An 18,545-nucleotide genomic window follows, 5' to 3' on the forward strand; every position below is an offset into this window, starting at 1 on the left:
AGCCGAGCCTCTTCAGATTAAAAGAGCTTCTCCTAATTGGATCAGAATTTTTCGCCTATCATTAATTCAAGGTTTTCGTTGCATAACAAGTTTAGTGTCTAAACCGAGACTAAGTTGAAAATAACTTCGTCTTGGTATTCGCCGATTGGATCACAAGTGGACCACCCTGGAAATGTTAAAGCACATCGTTTGATTTGACTTTAAATTCTTCAAGAGAGTGAAAGTTACATTTATTGTTAGTCCTTCTCAGAGTCGTCTTCTGGTCTCGTTACGTGTGAAGGAGACCAACCAACGGCTGCAAAGGGCACAACACGATTGTAAAAATTTTGAACGCTTTTTTTATTAACTATTGTTTCCTGAGACGTTGGTAAGATACATACTTGACCGTGAACGTTTATATTAGCACAGACGGACCACCCTTGAGAGTATGTTGACATGTAAGACATATTACAGAAAGATACATTGTACAGTGGCTACAAATAAAGCACTGATTGATAAAATTTTTAAAGCATTGTGTCTGAAAATATCAGTTAAGTGAAAACAAACATTAAGACACCGAAAGTTACTAGTGTTTTTTTCCTCTCTGAGCCGTTTAAAACGCCTTTTCAGTGATTTATTCCGGGAGAGTCATGCATATTCTATATTTGTGTCGTACGTCTTTACATGTCATCACACTCACGAAGTGGTCAGTCTGTGCTAAAACTGTCCACCAAATGAATCACGTTCTTGTGTCGTGACAACGTCGATCATAGGAATAATAATTTTTAAAATGGCACACACAATTTTAATTTTATGTAGTGTCCCACGAAGCCGTTGTTAGGTCTTCGTCAAGCATAACGAGACCGAACAACAGCTGCGAGCAGGACAAACAAAGAAAGGTACTTTCACCCTTTCATTAAGATCATTCCTTAGATCCAGGTATTAATTCTCTACACATCTGTCCTACAATAATAGCTTAGAGAATTTGCTGTCAAATCAAACGATATGCCGAAAGGTGATATTTTTCTGTCTTCTAATCACCTTTCTGCTCAGAAAAGTGTTGATATTGTTTGATAAGTTTCCTTTCCTGTGTCTAACGAAAATGAAAGCGTCGAGAGAACCTTTAGAGTAATTTTCATGACGATAACTCATGAGCAGCAATAAATACTTGTAGATGTTTTGTATCCTATGTAACCTGTTCAACGGATAACGCTGACTTCATACTCATGAACGGTGCTGGTAATGATCCAATTTAGCCGACGCAACCCTTTGTTTTCAAATGAAAAAACGTCGACGTCCCTGTAAAAGCCAAGCAAGAATGACTCTTTTGTCTCCTGGTGTTTACGAAAATGGAAATAAAATGCTGCAAAACGGAATAATTTTCTCGCGATTATCTGTATAAAATCGGCCCTAATGTATTTACTTTCAGTAATTGTTAAGACAAATCTCAGAATTGGTTTATATCCTTCACTATCTAACAATCAACATTTATCACCGATCGCCAAGTTACATACATAACCAAAACCTCAAAACCGTCAAAATAATTCTGCCGGAAATTTGATAAAAAATTTCCAACCAGACACTCGAGATTGTCAATCACTAGAACATACTAACTAGTGCAATTGGGTTGATTCTCCTGAAGAATTTCCGCCAAGCTTCCTCGCGGATCAGCGAAAAGACATATTTCCGAGTGACATATTATCGAAAGTAAATCGAAAAAGTCAAGTAGGATGAGATAAAATCATTTTGAAGGCCGCTTAAGCTAAGTGGAGCATCGAGAAGATTCGTTCAGCGGCACAGAAGGAGCATTTCCGAGGAGGCAGAATAAATATGAAGCACCGCCTCCCCAATTACGGACCCCTTTGGACTTGAACGGTCTGTAGGTAATCGACAATCTGCGGGTACACTGTGTCAATTTGATTGAAACAATGAACCTCGTTAATTGCCAGAGCATGTTATCACAGTGTATTTACCGACCTTCCGAGCTGCATATTTGCGTATTTTCAAGCACATGGAAAACATTACGGAATAATTTTTTATGTGTTAGATCCTTTAAGTAAATACGGTTGTTATTGAGAAAGATTTGATGACTGGGGGGTTTTGTTTACTTCAGTTATTGACTCGCTTAGTGATATTTTTCAGTATCAGGCCCAGTTATGGTAAAAGTTCTTCCACGTTGGTGTATTCGCACAATTAAAGGAAAAACCCTCTTGATTTTGTCAAGGAAATCTGGCGCGAGGTCAGATTTCGACAGCACAATCATGTTTTAAATTTAGAACAAAGGTTGGTAAATGATTTAGCTAAGTCAATAGTCTTAGTCTCGACAATGTTATCCTGTCATGCAATAATTAAAAACTAATAAATCATCCTTGACAGCTTTCCGTCGTTGAAAAAAACTCTTGCAAAGACCTCTTTGTAGAAGTGAGAGAGCTGTACAAGGACGCGTTAATCTGTCAAATATTAAGTATCGGCGCTGGCGGTCCGTCAAAACAGATATTTTTTGGTCGTTTTCCAAAAAACTTCGCACTGTTGCGGCCGTAATCGGAGGTCAAGAAATTGGCCTCGCACCGCAAAAGCTCAGCGTTGATTGGTTGAAATGATGACAGATGACGTTCATGAAGGACATGCATCGGAACTCTTTAATAAGGTCTGATTGGAGGGGTGGAGCTTGCAGAACTTCAAGAATGCAAGAAAAGCCAAGTCAAGTCATATATGAGGACAGTGAAAGAGAGTTTGATTACAAAACAGCGATGGAAGCTTCTACGAGAAACGAAAATGGGAAGAAACGCTACCACCTTCGTCATAAGTCCCGCGAGGCCCGGAATAAGCTCGCAGAATTGGCCAATTTTGAGGAGGATGGAGATGAAATATGCAGCGACTGCTTTCGAGATTCGGCGCGGTTACGAAAGTACCCACATTTGAGGTCAAGTCGGGATTGCGCTACGGTGAGAGAGAGAAATCGAATGCATAAATTGAACAGAGCATTTGAAGAGCTAAGAAACGTTATACCAAAGGAAAGCTACGATGGAGAAGAAAAACTCTCCAAGATTGCCACTTTGAGACTAGCTATTCACTACATAAATGTCCTCGAGAACATCTTGGAACAGGATTCGGGCGATGAAAGCGAAAAAGACGAAGACGCCACGAGCAAACGACAACGTTTAAGTGATGAGGAAACTTCTTCAAACACCAGCAGTGCAGAGCTTGATTCACAAGGTTCTCCCGAGGGAATTTTCTCTAATGAAAGTAAGTAAACGTAAACTTTACGTAATTTAAGTGTACACAATTAAGCTTGCGTTCGCCAACAGTTTAATGCCGATTCGTTTGAAAAGGTGGCAAATTTATCACCTACCCTTGGGGTAAAAATATAATTTGCGAGCTTCAAGGAGGTAAATGAGTCTCCAGCATAGAAAAGTTGTGTAATTTGGTGTTACCGCGAGCAAACAGTTTTAACCTAGAAAGGAACTTCAACTCTTGGAGTAATCCACTTCAATCCGGCAAAGGAAATTGTGTGCTCCGCCGTTCACACACCGGCTACGCTATGAAACGTAAACACGATAAAACGGCTTTTTAAAATTACATATCAACACATTCTCTTTAGTTTTGAAGTCTGAGTGGTCTTAACACACATATATTTCCTGTGGTGGATACTTCTAAGTCGGCTTACTTCATAAATGGTGCACGATCTTCCGATAAAAAAAAACCCTCTAAACGTAATCGATCTGGTCAATATATGCACTGTTCATTGATGAGCAATTTACAACGAGTTGTTTGACTTTTGCAACATTTAGCGACGTTTACCGACCCTGAGAATTTTTAATTTTCAGGTTTTTGGTGCGGTACTCTGGAAGAATTTGTCGGCCCTCACTGCGAAGAGCTTTCTCTCACCGAAGCTCTGGAGGTTTACTCAATTACTAACACAAGTCTGACATCATGACAGATCCTTCAGTGATGAATTCAGTTTGTACTTCTGTTACATTCACGACAGACCTTCAACAATCTAGAGGCTTAGAGGAAGGTTTGCTTAGAGAATAGGCTTTACAGAAATAAGCAGTGGGGTAGAAAGAGGGAAAAGAGTTATCCAGATGAAATGCCAAGAATATCCTGCCAATTCATTTCGAGTTGACGACATGCTCGTAGCTTTTTTAGCTCCGTAGAAACGGTGTAGGGGTTAAATATTTTACATTCATGTCTTCTTTGCTTGCAAAATCTTATTTGCTCAAAGGAATAGTAAGTTTGTAATAAGCTGCCGAAGTTGTTTGCTGCTATTGCAAAGAGTTTCAACCGAAATTATTATTCTTAATAACGTGGAAATCAAGACAAAGAGAAACTTGATCTTTTGTAGCGGAGCTTTACGGGAAATTTTCCAGCCGAATTCACGAGTCATACAGAAGTTCAGCATTTAGATTCCATTGATTTTCAAGGTTAACTAGAAACTTTACGTCTAATGCGATGCACACTGCGAGAATGCAAGAAAGAGATTTTACAGTAAAGAAGGTCGTATCTAGAAACAGAATTACTAAGTTCATAAGTTACGCATTAGATCAGGTAACAAATGAGTTGTCAAGTAATAACCAATTATTTCTAGTGACTTTAAAAATTCATCATATTTTGCTTCGTTGGAGAGATCACTAAACTATCTCCTTGATATCATTGCCACTGTGTTAAAGTTGTGTTTAACCTTCAGTTCAAAGTTGCATGTGGTCTTAGAAATTTTATGTGAAGTTTTTATAACACACTTTTCACTTGAACTGAGGGTATAAGGAAGTTAGAAAGTTGAGAATCTGGCTTTATTTCAGTGTTCAATATGAATTTTCTCCTTAATTAAAGGTCATAGATAACTAACTTTAGAAAGTCTTGCGAATTATGGAACTGATCCTTGCATCAACATTACTGCCCTTATAATCATTTGTAAAAGCAAATGCTTGGTACTGACCCATAAGGAAAAAAGACGCTTTGACAACGGATGATAAAGTTTATTAGATCTTGAGTAAACCTTGTCAATGTCTGAAATAAAATACTGTTAACAGAAACATCATCAGTTCTATCTGTATTCGTTCGAAGTTCTTCTTCAGTCGTTATTTTTGGAAAGAGAGCAAAAAACTGAAAGGCTACCAAGCAACAGGAAACGATAATCGATCAAAAGGAGAGGGTTGACTTTCTTCCACTTCTTACCGCGTCGACTGGGAGTAAAGTTCATTACTAAGTCTATCAAGTGATAGTCGCGTGTGGTAAAAGAATATCACGTGGTCTCTCGAGGTCTATAACGACTTGTGCAAGGGACTATTTTTGATATATGGACAATATGTTTAACATATAATTTGCGCAGATATTTTGCGAGTTGCTAAGTATCTTGCTCCAAGCCACGTAGAGGCGAAAAAAACCTGCGAGAAATGAGCACAATTTCCGCTGGTACTATTTATAAAACCATGAAATAAGATATTAATCATTCCATTGTCAGTTCACTTTCTAGTTTTCTCGGCTTCTGGTTTCCGAAGTATATTCTATGCCTTTATCTGAGCATAGTATCGGTCTCATAGTTAAGGCGTGCGCGTACTGTTTCCGTCCGAGAGACGGAAACAATACAACTTAAACAGGACTGAGAATATTTGGCATTCTAGTGGAGTACTAAAAGACCTTTTCTGAAAAGAATGACTATATTGCACACATCTTCAACCAAATATTATTTTAATATCTAACTTTCCCACAACTTGTTCGATCTTACAGAAATCCGCTTTATGTAACTTGAATATTTACAGGTAAAATAAATATAATTTGCTTTTTTTCCTTTTTTGCAAGTAAGCTATTGATACGGACTAAGATAATTCATTGGTTTTGACTTGTTATAATGATTTAATTTAAAACTCTTGTTTCACTTTTCTTTTGTTTTCTTTTGACTGTCACCGCGGGGGGTTGATGAAACTTGGACCGAATTATGATTATTTATGTATTTTTTGGTTGCCCACGTCAGTCTGTAATTATGTCTTCATTGACTGTCTTTTTCGCCCTGTAAAATAAAATATGACGTTAAGTGAACATATATTTCTATTTGTTTTAAATGTTACTAGCGCACACTACTTTTTCTGTTCCTGCACATCACTCGAGATTTCAATTATTACACTCGTAAATTGCACCTTTTTCTTGGAAACAGGAGTCTATTTAACACCTAAATCCGGCTAAACCTTTTAAAAAACCTGCTACCGCTAAAATGTAAACAACGAATAAATTCAATGAATTGTCTCGTCGCTTCTGCGAAATTTAATTGGAAGGTTCTCAAGCAAAAACAAGGTTCCATTTTGAAGTTCCTGTTTTCCACCGCATGGATTTATCTCTCATCAAAATGATTTTCTCCAATGTGTTTGCAAAGCAGGTGTAGTCTTGTAATTAGTGCTCTTTTGTTGCAACTTTTGCGACAATTTCATTGGTTAAAGCCAGAGTTTTAATATACAACAACGTAGAAGTTTACTTCAACTTAAGTCCAGGTGTTCGTTAGCGAATTCGATTCTGGTTTTTTGGCGTTTCGAGATCAATAGATGAAAAGCATTAAAAGGCCTGATGAGATTTAAACCTTCCCGCCGGCTTTGATTACAATTTTTACTTGTAAAAGCCCTTTTAACGTTTAATAAAAATCTAAATAAGAGTACAAAGACCCCGGAAAGCCTAGCGTTAAAAGTACCTTGGATATTTTTATAGGGCAACCATAAAAACATCACAGTAATTGAGCCATGTTTTTTTTCCTGCGAGGCGCCATGGAAAGAGTATTATGAAAGAGAAAATGAGATCAATTTTGGTATATTTTCTACAAGTTATAATCTATTTATAAATTACGCTTTTCACTTGCAAATATGTTTTGCGGCGATTCGGTACTTTTTAATATAATTAATAGGTTTAAAAGGCCACAAAAAGGAAAACATCGTTAAAGGAAACCCGAAAATGAAAAAATATATTCTTGCATTGGAAGAAAAACGTTTTCTGATACTCACTCTTTTCGTCTTGTTCGGCCTTCCGTTTGCAATGCTTGAGTACATTTATCGACGCACTCGGCAAAATGTTTAAGTGATTTCGTAGATGTATCGTTCTCTGCCAAATAAGACAATGCCGAGATATAGCTCGTTGCCAACCTCAATATTGCGAGCTTGGAAAGCTTCTGATCACTTGAATAGCTGGGCACAGCTCGCCTCAATCCTTCGAAAGCCTCACTCATAATATGAATTCTAGAGCGCTCTCTTGCATTCGCAATCAATCGACGTGATCTGTTTGACTGACGCCAAGACAATACCTTTTTGAGCTTAGAGCGGGATTTTTTAACACTCTGTCCCCTCTTCTTTTTGCCGCTTGCCACGTTTTCTTCACTTTCTTCTTCTTGAGTCGCTGTTAGTGTTTTCGGCTCCGCAGGTCCATCGCTGGTTGCTTCTTTCGCAATACTTGAATTGTAGTTAAGAGATCCCATGGACTGTGCATATACCGTATCTATCGCCGTAATTTCACACATGGAAGCTGGAGAAGAGAGATTTTTGCGCCTGGTGCCCTTAATTTGCGGCTTTTCGTGGTAATTGATAACGTTTTCAGGGCTTTCGCCGACGAAGCACTGCGATGATCAAGTTTTGGAAGTGAATGGGTGGATGAGTCGATCGCCTCGCTGCTTACTAGCGAGTATGCTTCTCACTTGAAACACCTGGTTTCCTTTTGCTTGCCTCACAGTGCGATGTTTTCTTGTGCTTCTAACATCCGAAGATCTGTCATTTTCTATTAGCATTTTTTAAACACCACCTGCCACCAAAAGACAAAGAGTTCCGAGATTGTTTATCATCGAGCTTGGCAAACACTCATTCACAATCAGCTCTAAACGATTGTTGACCGAAAGCAAGCGTGACACATCAAATGTCATTTCTCGCCGCATACAAATGGCTTTTTTTCGCTGCGCATAACAGGTGTGGTGACAGTGAAAATTTTGTTTGTTAATTGCATTATTACTTTCCACTAATGGCGTCTTTTGAGAATAAAAACCTTTCTAAAATGGGCTGAATTCATTACGAAGCAATGCATCCTTTTCAAACCGGTATTCCTTGCCAAATTAAAGATAGCTTAATGTTTCGGAAAGCTTTCTTTTTCGTGTTCTGAATTCGAAGTAAATTTCTTTTGTTGGATCGAGCTTTGTGCCAAGTCTACGGGCAGGTGCTGTGTTTTTGTGACTCTTTTTCTGGTCTGAATTTGTCCGAAAGCAACCACCAATTGTTTTACAAATAAGCCATTTGCATCAATGATGATCAAAGAATGGAAGGGCGTATTTTAAAAACTGCCTTGAGTGATCGATATCTTCAACTGTCTGCGGCTGTCTTGTATCAATTTTTATGGATCACAGATACGAAAATGCAAGAAAAAATATCGTGCTAATTTTCTGATACCATTTAAAAGTTCCAATATTTTCCCAACATCCATTGAAAATCGGATGTTTGCCGAAATATTGGAAACATACATTTTAAGAAGACAACTTCCAGCATTAGGCATATCATAGGTAGTTTCGAAATTTGTCGCAAGCTTCTCAAATGGACAGAAATTCTTACATCTCCCCAATATTCACGAAAGAAAAGTAAGACTAGTGTTAGCCCTATTAGCGTAGCAACACAACGATGTTTTAAAAAGTTCGACGACGATTTAGCACAATAATAATAGCCTGAAAGATCTAGGCTCAAAACGATCCGAGCGTAACAAGCCTTGTAAATAAAGAATTCAAATTCGCGTTCGTTTTTATTTGACAAAACCGGCACGCTGAATAAACATTGGGTCAAATAAATTATCACTGAGTTGTCTCATCGGACGACAGGCATAAAAAGCGATTCCTTTCATAAACTTCGCAATGTTCATCGCCGGGATAAATATCATAGCTATGTTTACTATATTAGCTATCAGTTTTCAAGCCAGACTCCCCGCGTGCCATTTGATTCCAGTTTAGCGAACAAGAGTATTGGAGAAATTGTCGATAACCAAACTGTATAGAATATATACTGTACTGTATAGAATATTCTAAAAGTTTTAAATCATTGTAATTTGCCGGCTGTGAGACAAACAATTCTACTGCTCTTCAAATGCGTGCTCTTCTGTTTTTTTCGTTTTTGTCTATAATTGGGTGTTAGGAAGAGAACAATACTTGATAAACAGCGACGGATATCGGACTAATAAGAAATGAAACAGCGGTAAAAATTAATCCGAATTGAAAATATATAAATTTAAAACAACGAGAGAAGCATACAGTGTGAAAACCGAAAAAATGTCGGTCTTCATTTATTATTGGCTTAACGAGTTTTCTGGACCAATCACAGAGCGAAGATAAGCAAAAACAAAACAATCCTGCATTATCCGATATGTTTTAGAAGCAGTGATACCAAAGAAGAAGTGTCCACTGTCCGCTTAAAAGAACCCCGGTTACTGGAAATAAAGGCCTTCTCGAGTTCTTTTGTCCTCAAATAAATAAACGGCGGATACATATTGCTAGTTCGATTCTTTTAATGTTTGGCTTGCCTGTATATATCAAAATCTACGATGCCTAGTCCACACAGCAATTCCGAAACTGCTCATAACAATTTTGTTCTGACAGGTTGCGTTTAAAGATCTTTAAATTGCGTTAGTAAGCATGCGCAAAGGGAAGGCTTTGACCGCACGTGTTATGTGACAGTTGACTAGTGCCCAGGTCTTCTCGTTTACTTTCTAGCTGAGAGAGTCATAACTGGCTTAGAATGGGGCGACGTTTCCCATTTGGAAGGTAAGTTACAAAAACATCGTTACAAACGTGAAAAACTGGAAATGTGATAGCTATTACAAGAATGGAGAAGGCCCTCTCGTGACCGATTTGCAACCAACCTAGGAGAATGGGACCGAGCGTGAAAAAATTATTTCTCTAAAAACTATTAATCAAAAAGCTCTATCAAAAGGGTGGACATCACAAGAAGCTATGAGAACTCAGAGTAGAAAATAAGGACATGAGTAAAAAGTCACTTGGTTACCCACTACGGTGGGTAACTAAGTTACGTTGCCATCTAACTTGATGACAGGGGAGCGTGAGTTTTTCTTCTTTCAGTTTTTTGACAAATTATGGAGCAATGAGTATAAAAACAAAACAATTCTTTGATTATTTATACTAAACAGAACATACATTTTTTTATAACAAAAAAAAACTGATAAATACAAACGATGCATTGCAAGCATTGGTCAGTTGCAGTTTAACAGTTTTTAACTTGGGTCAAGTCGTTTCAAACCCTGCGGGATAAATTTCATTCCCACGTGGAGCCACAATCTGACAATGAAGAAGAGAAAAAAAAACACTGACATCGTTCGCTGCAATCTCAGTTAACTTTCAGTCATGAAAATCGTTCAACAGTTCAATTAAAGACAAAAATTCCAGCAATGAAAACATAAGATTCGCGTCAGAGGGTACATGTCGTAACCATTAAACAACTTGTATCTTAGTACTTGGCTTGCGAACGCGAGAGGTCTGGATCGAAAGAGGTTAACGATTAGCGCGCAAGTTTCCACGCTAACAAGGATTGGGAGGAAAATCGATTTTTGCTCTCTAGTTCGGCTATTTCAAAAATACGTGACACTTAGCCACTTTGGTAAAACTGGAAAGAAATGAATTCATAATTTTTAAGGTAGGAACAGGTTTTATACTTTAGTCTAAGAATTAATCTACATTTTATACGTTCGTCGTTTTTAATTCTTTCCAGTGTTTTCCATCGTTTGCCCTCGTTGTTCCTTCTTGGTTTACTATTGCCTCTTCAGCGTTTTTCTATCTTATCAAACTAAGATGATATGATCGACAAAAACTGGTAGTAATTGTGTTAAATTGAATTCTAAAGTCGACTTCTTATTCCGTGTAAAGCAAAATAACGGAGGCAACAATTCACTACGATGACAAATTGATCAAAGTGACTAGTGCTTTTAATAAACATGATATCAGAAACGTACATTTTTCGTCATCAGTTTAACCAATCCGACTTTACATCTTTGTGTGGCATGTTTATAAAGTTTATCAGTTCATTTCCGCGGTCTAAACGAACTTCTAGTCGTCTTCAGGCTGCTTTAGTCACAAAATGGGGCTCGTAAAGTATAGCTCCTCATCAATTCGATCCATCTGGATAAAGTCTTCGCAATTCCTTTCCCATCTCCTTCATTACTACCATCGGACATCGAGGAGGAATTCTCCCTGTCAAGTTCTTTACGTTGAACTTTTGAACATGCCGCATATTTTTTCGTAGTTGCCTCAGTGCCTGTCTTTTCTTAGAATGCTGATTTAGCTGTGAAACGACAGAACCCATTCTAGTCTTTCTTCGACTGTCGACTTATTGCACTAAAAAATTCCTTGATTCTGAGGACCTGAGTAAGATTGATCTTCGGTTGGCAAATAATTGGGTAGTATTTATTGAGTGGCTGACACATAAGAACGTAAGAACATACCTTGTTTTGGTTACCGTGTTTTCTCTTTGCCAAGGGAAACACAACATGTTTGTATTGTTATCTTGGTTACCAAACCTTTTCACGACAACACAATGATTGCCAACAAACAAAACTTCTCCCCTTCCCAAGATCTGGTATGCTGATCGCGTTTGTGTGGGGGCAGCTTGCCAGAGAAGGGAGGGCGGGGAGTTTGAAGGCGTAGTTGTATTATAGTTTGCGAAGAATTTCAGCAAACTCAAACGATAGTGCAACAGACCAAAGTCCTGAAATCAAGGGGAGAGTGTTTTTTTCCATACAGGGTGAGGTCACAGAGACAGAATGTTTTTCTGCTTTTTTTTTTAAAGGGGTCTTTGATCAGCAAAAATAATATAAAGTGACGAATAACCGGCTTCAACGGCTAGTAACCATGGCAAGTATAAATCAATGTTTTTAACATTGCATTGAATGGCAAATGTTGAAATGTGATCGTCACGGAATGTCATAATAAGACAGATGACACCTGATGCAAATAATGACAGAAATTGCCATGAATTGATCAGAAATTTCTTTGGTAAACCTAATAACATGTTATGGAATGAGCCTGAAATGCACTTAAAAAACAAACAGGTTGTTGACATTACCTTCGGAGAAAAAAACCAACGTCAACAGGCACACAGTTAGACATAGAAATAGATTGTTGAACCATGTTACCAAGGTAACTGATCAAAAGGTTGTCATGTTTTCAGGTGCGACAAGTACGTCAGTTATTCTGTTGGGCAATTACATCCGACTTAAATGACAGCTGGGTTCTTTGTAATGCGGAAAATAGAAATATATCTTGGCTGACAAAAACGTTATGTAACAATCGACGAATTTCTTGGAGTTATGTAACAATCAAATCATTTCTTAGCGTTTTCTAAACGATCACTGATTCGAAATCAAAATATGAAGTTTTTTCGTGCTAGCTTAAATAAAAACTTTGGAGGTGGTTGATGGATTGGCGGCTACATGAAATACTGAAAACTGAAGCTTTTCGAAAACACTAACAAAAACACCCTTCAAAGAGGATACATTTGAAAAAGCTAACTTTAAATTCTAATGTGGACGGAAAACATCTTAAAAAGGAAATTTTCGAACAAACGAAGGTCACTGTTATTTACACATTTTGGAGGTACATGCCCAAATATGCTTGGGCCGCCGGTGATCGCTACAGTGGGGACTGGACATTTCCTTCGACTTTAAACGTGAACATAAATCTTTTCAAACGTTTCCAGGGTGAAAACAACCAAAGCTCTAGCTGTGTTCCACTTCCCTTGCTGTCGCAAATTTGAAACACATATCTGAAAAGGCTTACGAAAACTCGAAATGAGAGGGCATACTGCACGAGAAAACAATGATGACAGGAATGTCGAAGGCAGCTTTACACCGGGCAAAATAAATTGGCAACGTGGGATAGAAAACGTAGTTCTCCTGAACATGGCCGGCAGGAAGAATACATACTTTTTTAAACGAAAATCTTTTGATCAGGATTATTATGACTGCAAATAGCGGAGTTTAAGAAAAATATTACGAAAAAATAAAAGATCATATCTTGTAAAGAAACATAATTTTGTGTGTGCATGTTGATCAGTGGAAATCAAAATATGATGAAAGTCACAACTGAAATTCATTCAACCCCTGCAAAGTCTGACAAAGTTATGCGGCAATACGATAAAACTCACGCAAAAAATATCGACACAGTCATAATAGAGTCCTAATTAAGAGGCATATTTATCAGAACATCAGTCTTATTTCAAAGTCAAAAACTCAGTGCCTAATTCAAGAATGTTACATGAAAGCAAATTCTTTCAACCTTCAGTCAGCAGAAAAAAGAAAGAATAGCAGCCTCAGAAATTAAACAAAGATACGTTTCTATTTTTTGTTGTGCAGGCTAATTCGTATAGGCAACTTACTGAAGCCCCCTTTTTGTCGGACATTAGTAGTGAGAAATCTGTTTTGAGCTCGCATAAGATGTTTCCACTGAAACACCATCATATCGAGGCAAAATAAAATTTCTCAAGGTAAAAGTTCCATGATGACACGAAAACCCGACTGAAAAACTAAAAAAGCGCGAAAATCAAAACCAAATGGTCTGATGATTTAGGTTCACGGGAAGCAATTGTACTATTTATTACACCCATTTTGAAATCACTGGTGGTCCCTGAAATCTGATTGGCTCCAATTGATGAGATTTATTCACGAATCGCACCATTTTTTGCTTTAAATCGCATCTTTTTCCCAGCCAATGAGGAGGCTACACTAAAAAAAAAACAACCAATCAGATTTTAAGGCTTGTTTAAAGTAACCAATCAAATTGCAAGAAAACGAAAGACAAAGAGTATCATGTGGCAAATTTTGCAACTTTTGTTTCCAAAACTCTTACTTTTTCCCCCCTAAAAAAGGGACATGAATTTAATTTCAGACCGGCTTAGTACTGCATCAATAAAATAATTGAACTAAGTCCTGTAGTTGGGCGATTTCAAAATAGATGTAATAAAGTGGTAATTGAACTGAGTTGAGTGCAATTTGGGCTGAAATCGCAAGTATGATTTCAGAACAAAATTGCCCGACACGAGGTTCAATTACCATTATTTATCATAGCTCTGTGCCGGAGTACTTCTGGAACAGACAATGGTACACTTTGTCTTGGAATAAAGCAATTCACTCAAGTCAAAGGAAAGCTAACCTCGCAATTATAAATCTAAGAAAAACTTTAAAGGTCGAGAAACAGTCTGAGCAGAGCTTTTGCGCGAATTGTCTTCCCAAAATGTGGGAGGTCAACGGGAACTCAACTTTAAACTCGACAAGAGGCCATCTGTGCGTGTACCCAGGCAATGATAACGGCTAAATCCTATCACTTCCTTCCTAAAATGTCCACAATTAGTTATCTTGAAAATTTCATATGCATGTGAAGATTACCAAGTGACAGGCATGTGAACAATTTTATCACTTTCAATTAGTTCTCAAAGCCTTCATGTACATGTGAAAAACTTACGATCACCCATACGCTTCGGGACCTCGACGACTGCGGAGCGCCAAAGTAATCACAAACCTAAAATATACAATAATGGCCTCTAAAACCAAAACAAAGTTTTAATCCACAGAGACAAGAAAACTTTACCATTATTTCTTTCAAAAACGAAGTATCTGAACCAACGATCAAGTATTTCTCTAAAGGCGACTCTTGAATATTTGGCCTTAAATCAAGACCACATCATCCACACGATAATGTTCTTCATTTATTTCTGAGTTTTTCGAATGCACATCACATACGCGTTAAACATTGCATTAAACATTGAACAGAAAATTGAAATGCTGACAATTAACAATAGTTAATCAGTAATTTATTGATGTTCATGGCGTGTTGAGTCAAAACGCGATAAAAGTATAAGGCGAATTAATATCAATATCACAAAAATGCCGATTTTTTAAGTAAACAGTGTTATCAGTTGATTAACCCAGATCATGGCTAGCTTGTCATTGAAACACGTGGGGTTTACTAGCTGTTAATTTTGAGAAGCCCGCACAAAGCGTATTCGAACAAAGAAATTTTACAGAATATAAAGCTGAGAGTTGCTAATTCTTCCGGGCACCTCGTGCTAAGACTTCCCTTCATATTTTTAACTTCCGCAAAGGATTAATAGTTCTCCAACACTTTCAATACAACTTCTCTTACTAAATATCGCGAGGAACTAATGTGATTTAAGGCAACTTTAAATCGATTCCATTTACATTTTTCTAATTAAGACCTGTTTAAGAACTACTAAACAGCGATTGTTTTAGTAGCAAAACAGGCCCAAATAGTTGAAAATAAAGGCAGTATTCTGATCAATCAATGACATGGCAAAAGTTTCAAACAAATTCAGGACTCCACTTAACAGGTTTATTTCAAAGTCTCTCACTTGATAACATTGATAAACTTCGAGGGAAATAACGAGAGTCGGGAAAATCTTAGGCCACACTCAGGGAAAAAGATACTGTTTCGGCTCATCTTTTGTTTCCACTAAACGGTTAAACTAGATTAAGTTATCAAATGACTCGAATTCGTGCCAGTTTACATCAATTACTAATTTAACAAAAAGTAGCGAATCATTCACAGCGAATGTAATTTTAACAAAGCGTTTCTTCAATTGTGTGTTGTTTATTCCAGTACTTCTGCTCGCTTGCTTAAAATCATATCAAAGCTTCAAATGGATGTAATTGCGAGATATAAATCCACTGAACCTATTCAGTGTCAGAATATACATCAATTTCGGGTGATTGACACCGCAACAAAAGCTTTGTGGCGGAGCACGCGCATGGCGGCAAGCGTGTGCACGTATTGTTATGTAAAAGACGTCTCATACACGCGTGCTGCAAAGAAAAGTCTAAGAAAGATGAGTTACAGGCAACAATAGGCTAGGAGCCAGTGAGAGGAGAAGGGTCCAGCCACTAGAACCGGGAAGAAAAGAAAGCATCTGTGAAGCGGAGCATTTGTGCAGCAAAAAAGTATGACAAAAGAAGAAAATAACGCAAGCGACCAGCTTGTTCCCTCAAGTAAGGAAGTGAATGCGGCAGATAATTCAAGATATCGGAAATGGGCACAGCTGGATCGAAGTAGACGGTTGAAAGCAAGCGCCAGAGAACGAAAACGGCGACATGTTTTGAACAACGCTTTGGAACTTTTACGGAAGAAGGTCCCGTGTGTTGATCAAAACCCACAGAAACTTTCCAAAATTGAAGTACTACGTATGGCTATCGACTACATAGCCATGTTAAGTTGTTATTTGAAAGGATCTCAGTCTGCAGCGATGTTAGCGGGGCAGCTTCCACAAGTGGAAGTTGCAGCATCCATCACACCAAATCGAAGCGGAACTCCTAGCGTTCTAATGCACGACCAAGCGGTCACCATTGTCGTCCCAAAAACTCTGGATCAATTTCAGGTAAACTCACTACGCAGTTACAATCCGAAAAAATGATTTTTCCCGCTTGGAGTTCATTAGTTAAGTCAAATCGTACTTTGTCACAAGAACTTCTCGATTTAGCACATTCCATTGAGATGAAATGCGAGGTCTAATTTCCTCTTCTTGTCGTTTCGCAGATGGGAGATCACTATGGTATTAAAAGCTCAGAGCTGGATGTATACCTGAAAGGATTCCAAGACTTTGCTCACGATTAATGAAAATTATATAACTTTATATCTGTGTAAAAATCAAATTTGTAGATACCGCGTAAGTTTTTATCTCTTTTTCTATAAAAATAAAAAGACTCAAAAGTTGGATGGAATTTTTAAATTCTTTTATACTACTGCCGTTGACTCTAAGTAAAATGCAACAGCTTGTATTAATGAAAGTATCTTTATTATTCTGTACAGCTGTAGCCGAGTCAATATATTACTGGAATAGATTCAATTATGAAAAATTGTCTTTAAACAAGCTGTAGTGGATTTCGTGTTAGTTTTTAAACGCATCCGTGCTTTTTTTAATGTCTTTCTAGCCACGCACAAGAAACAGACACAGTTCAACCTGTTTCTTCCCCTATCTCGTTTTTGCGCGCGATAAGTCTCGCAAACAGTTGCCACACCGAATCCCACCGACCAAAACAAACAGAACTGACCGGTAATTGTGTTGTAACATAAGTAGACTTGGTTTGTTGGTTAATTCGTGTACAATACCACAAGATTCCCCCATGTAAACTCCACGGCTTTATCGAAGGTACCTATTCACTAAATTCGCCGGGAAATCATGAAAACATAAATTTTTTTGTAAGCAGTTCGTTGCAAGCGACAGTTGAAAAGGCTTATCAAAGAACCTAAATTTTAAAACTGCTTAAATTAACCGCCCTTTGTCTCTGGACCACGTGTAGGATTATGAATTGTTACGTTCAAGTAACACGAAATATGGCTCAATGGCCAAAAAGGCGGCTGATACATCAACAGAAATCATGATAAATTTTTATGCCAAATTGCACATTTCGAAATAAGCGGAAGTTTTCAAGAATAACAATTCAAACCAAGAGTTGTTTTTAGGGTCGGCTATGAATTAATCACCAGTATCTTAAACAATATAGGACCTGCGATCACAGTTTGATTCAAGATGCTGCTCCGAAAACTAAATGCATAAATAAAGACAGGTTGCAAAATACAGGAATGCAATCTTTACGAACAAGTTTTAAAGATAAAGTGAAACAGAACTAACCTCTACAATTTTTGAAAATTAGTTTACTTTTCGTGCGTCCACGAATTAAAACCACGTGGTGAAGTAATGAGATACACAAAACAATGTCCACTTATTTAACGAAACTTCACTCTTTACTCTGTTCCTTAGCAACTTTGCATTAATAGCACGGAATAAAACAGATCCTATGAGTTAATTCAAGTTTCTGCTGTGATTTGATTGTCTGGTGTGAATTTCAACAGCAACAAAATTATTTCAGGTTGAAAACTGAAATCCAAACACAGTTTTATAGTTCATTAAGAAAGTGACACCGCAGCATTTTGGTTTAAAACAGAATTTCCGCATGTTGTTGTCAATTCAATGAACTTTAAAAAAATTGAAGGAAGCCAACTGTAAAACCTTACTATTATTTTTAAAACTGACATTCAAAACAAAATCAATCTGGATTTCACGCGACTGTATAGAATATCTTAGAACTATGCAACGCCGGCTAAATTTCTTTTTAAGAGCTCAACATCAAAGTAGAAAACACAACCTTCATTTTAACATGCATCTTTTCCACAAACTAAAATTTCATAATCAACTGAATTTTCGTCATCTATTTTATGCCTTTTTTTAATTGACATCGCTCAAAACAGCGCTGATGATTTTAGGGCAATAATAATTCACTAATAGGAACAAGTGAAAAGTAACCCACACCTCCAAGCGAATGCAAATTTTCACTTGTTTCAAGCCAACTCTTTAACACGTCAATTTGAAGATGGTACGAACAAAACAAAATACCTGTCACTTATCAATAGATTAGCTGGCGCCTAGGGAAATAAAACAACATATCAAGGCTCCCAGAAGGGTGGGAAGGCACAGTGTAAGTTCGGATGTACAATATCATCCACACGCGTGAGAAATCAAGGCGTTATTCTACATTAAGGGTTCCATAGCAAG

General features: G+C 37.6%; 3 protein-coding genes across 3 annotated transcripts; 2 read left to right on the plus strand and 1 right to left on the minus strand.

Annotated features, from left to right (window-relative positions):
* The first annotated feature begins 2,655 nt into the window (after positions 1 to 2,655).
* LOC113667653 (uncharacterized) lies at positions 2,656 to 5,016 on the plus strand. The gene is made up of 2 exons (XM_027183512.2): positions 2,656 to 3,225; positions 3,807 to 5,016. Exons 1-2 carry the CDS (start codon positions 2,664 to 2,666, stop codon positions 3,914 to 3,916), a joined length of 672 nt encoding a protein of 223 aa, XP_027039313.2. The 5' UTR covers positions 2,656 to 2,663; the 3' UTR covers positions 3,917 to 5,016.
* A 634-nt stretch (positions 5,017 to 5,650) lies between these two features.
* Positions 5,651 to 7,917, minus strand: LOC113667493 (uncharacterized). Its single transcript, XM_027183317.2, has 2 exons — positions 6,963 to 7,917; positions 5,651 to 5,986 (listed from the first exon to the last, which is right to left on the minus strand). The coding sequence occupies exons 1-2, from the start codon at positions 7,469 to 7,471 to the stop codon at positions 5,947 to 5,949; spliced, it is 549 nt and encodes a 182-aa protein (XP_027039118.2). The 5' UTR covers positions 7,472 to 7,917; the 3' UTR covers positions 5,651 to 5,946.
* Positions 7,918 to 15,764: 7,847 nt separating this feature from the next.
* LOC113667549 (uncharacterized) lies at positions 15,765 to 16,702 on the plus strand. The gene is made up of 2 exons (XM_027183396.2): positions 15,765 to 16,370; positions 16,529 to 16,702. The coding sequence occupies exons 1-2, from the start codon at positions 15,939 to 15,941 to the stop codon at positions 16,604 to 16,606; spliced, it is 510 nt and encodes a 169-aa protein (XP_027039197.2). The 5' UTR covers positions 15,765 to 15,938; the 3' UTR covers positions 16,607 to 16,702.
* The last annotated feature ends 1,843 nt before the right edge of the window (positions 16,703 to 18,545 follow it).

This window comes from Pocillopora damicornis, chromosome 1, assembly GCF_964200805.1.
Source record: "Pocillopora damicornis chromosome 1, jaPocDami1.2, whole genome shotgun sequence".
In the NCBI taxonomy this organism is placed as follows: domain Eukaryota; kingdom Metazoa; phylum Cnidaria; class Anthozoa; order Scleractinia; family Pocilloporidae; genus Pocillopora; species Pocillopora damicornis.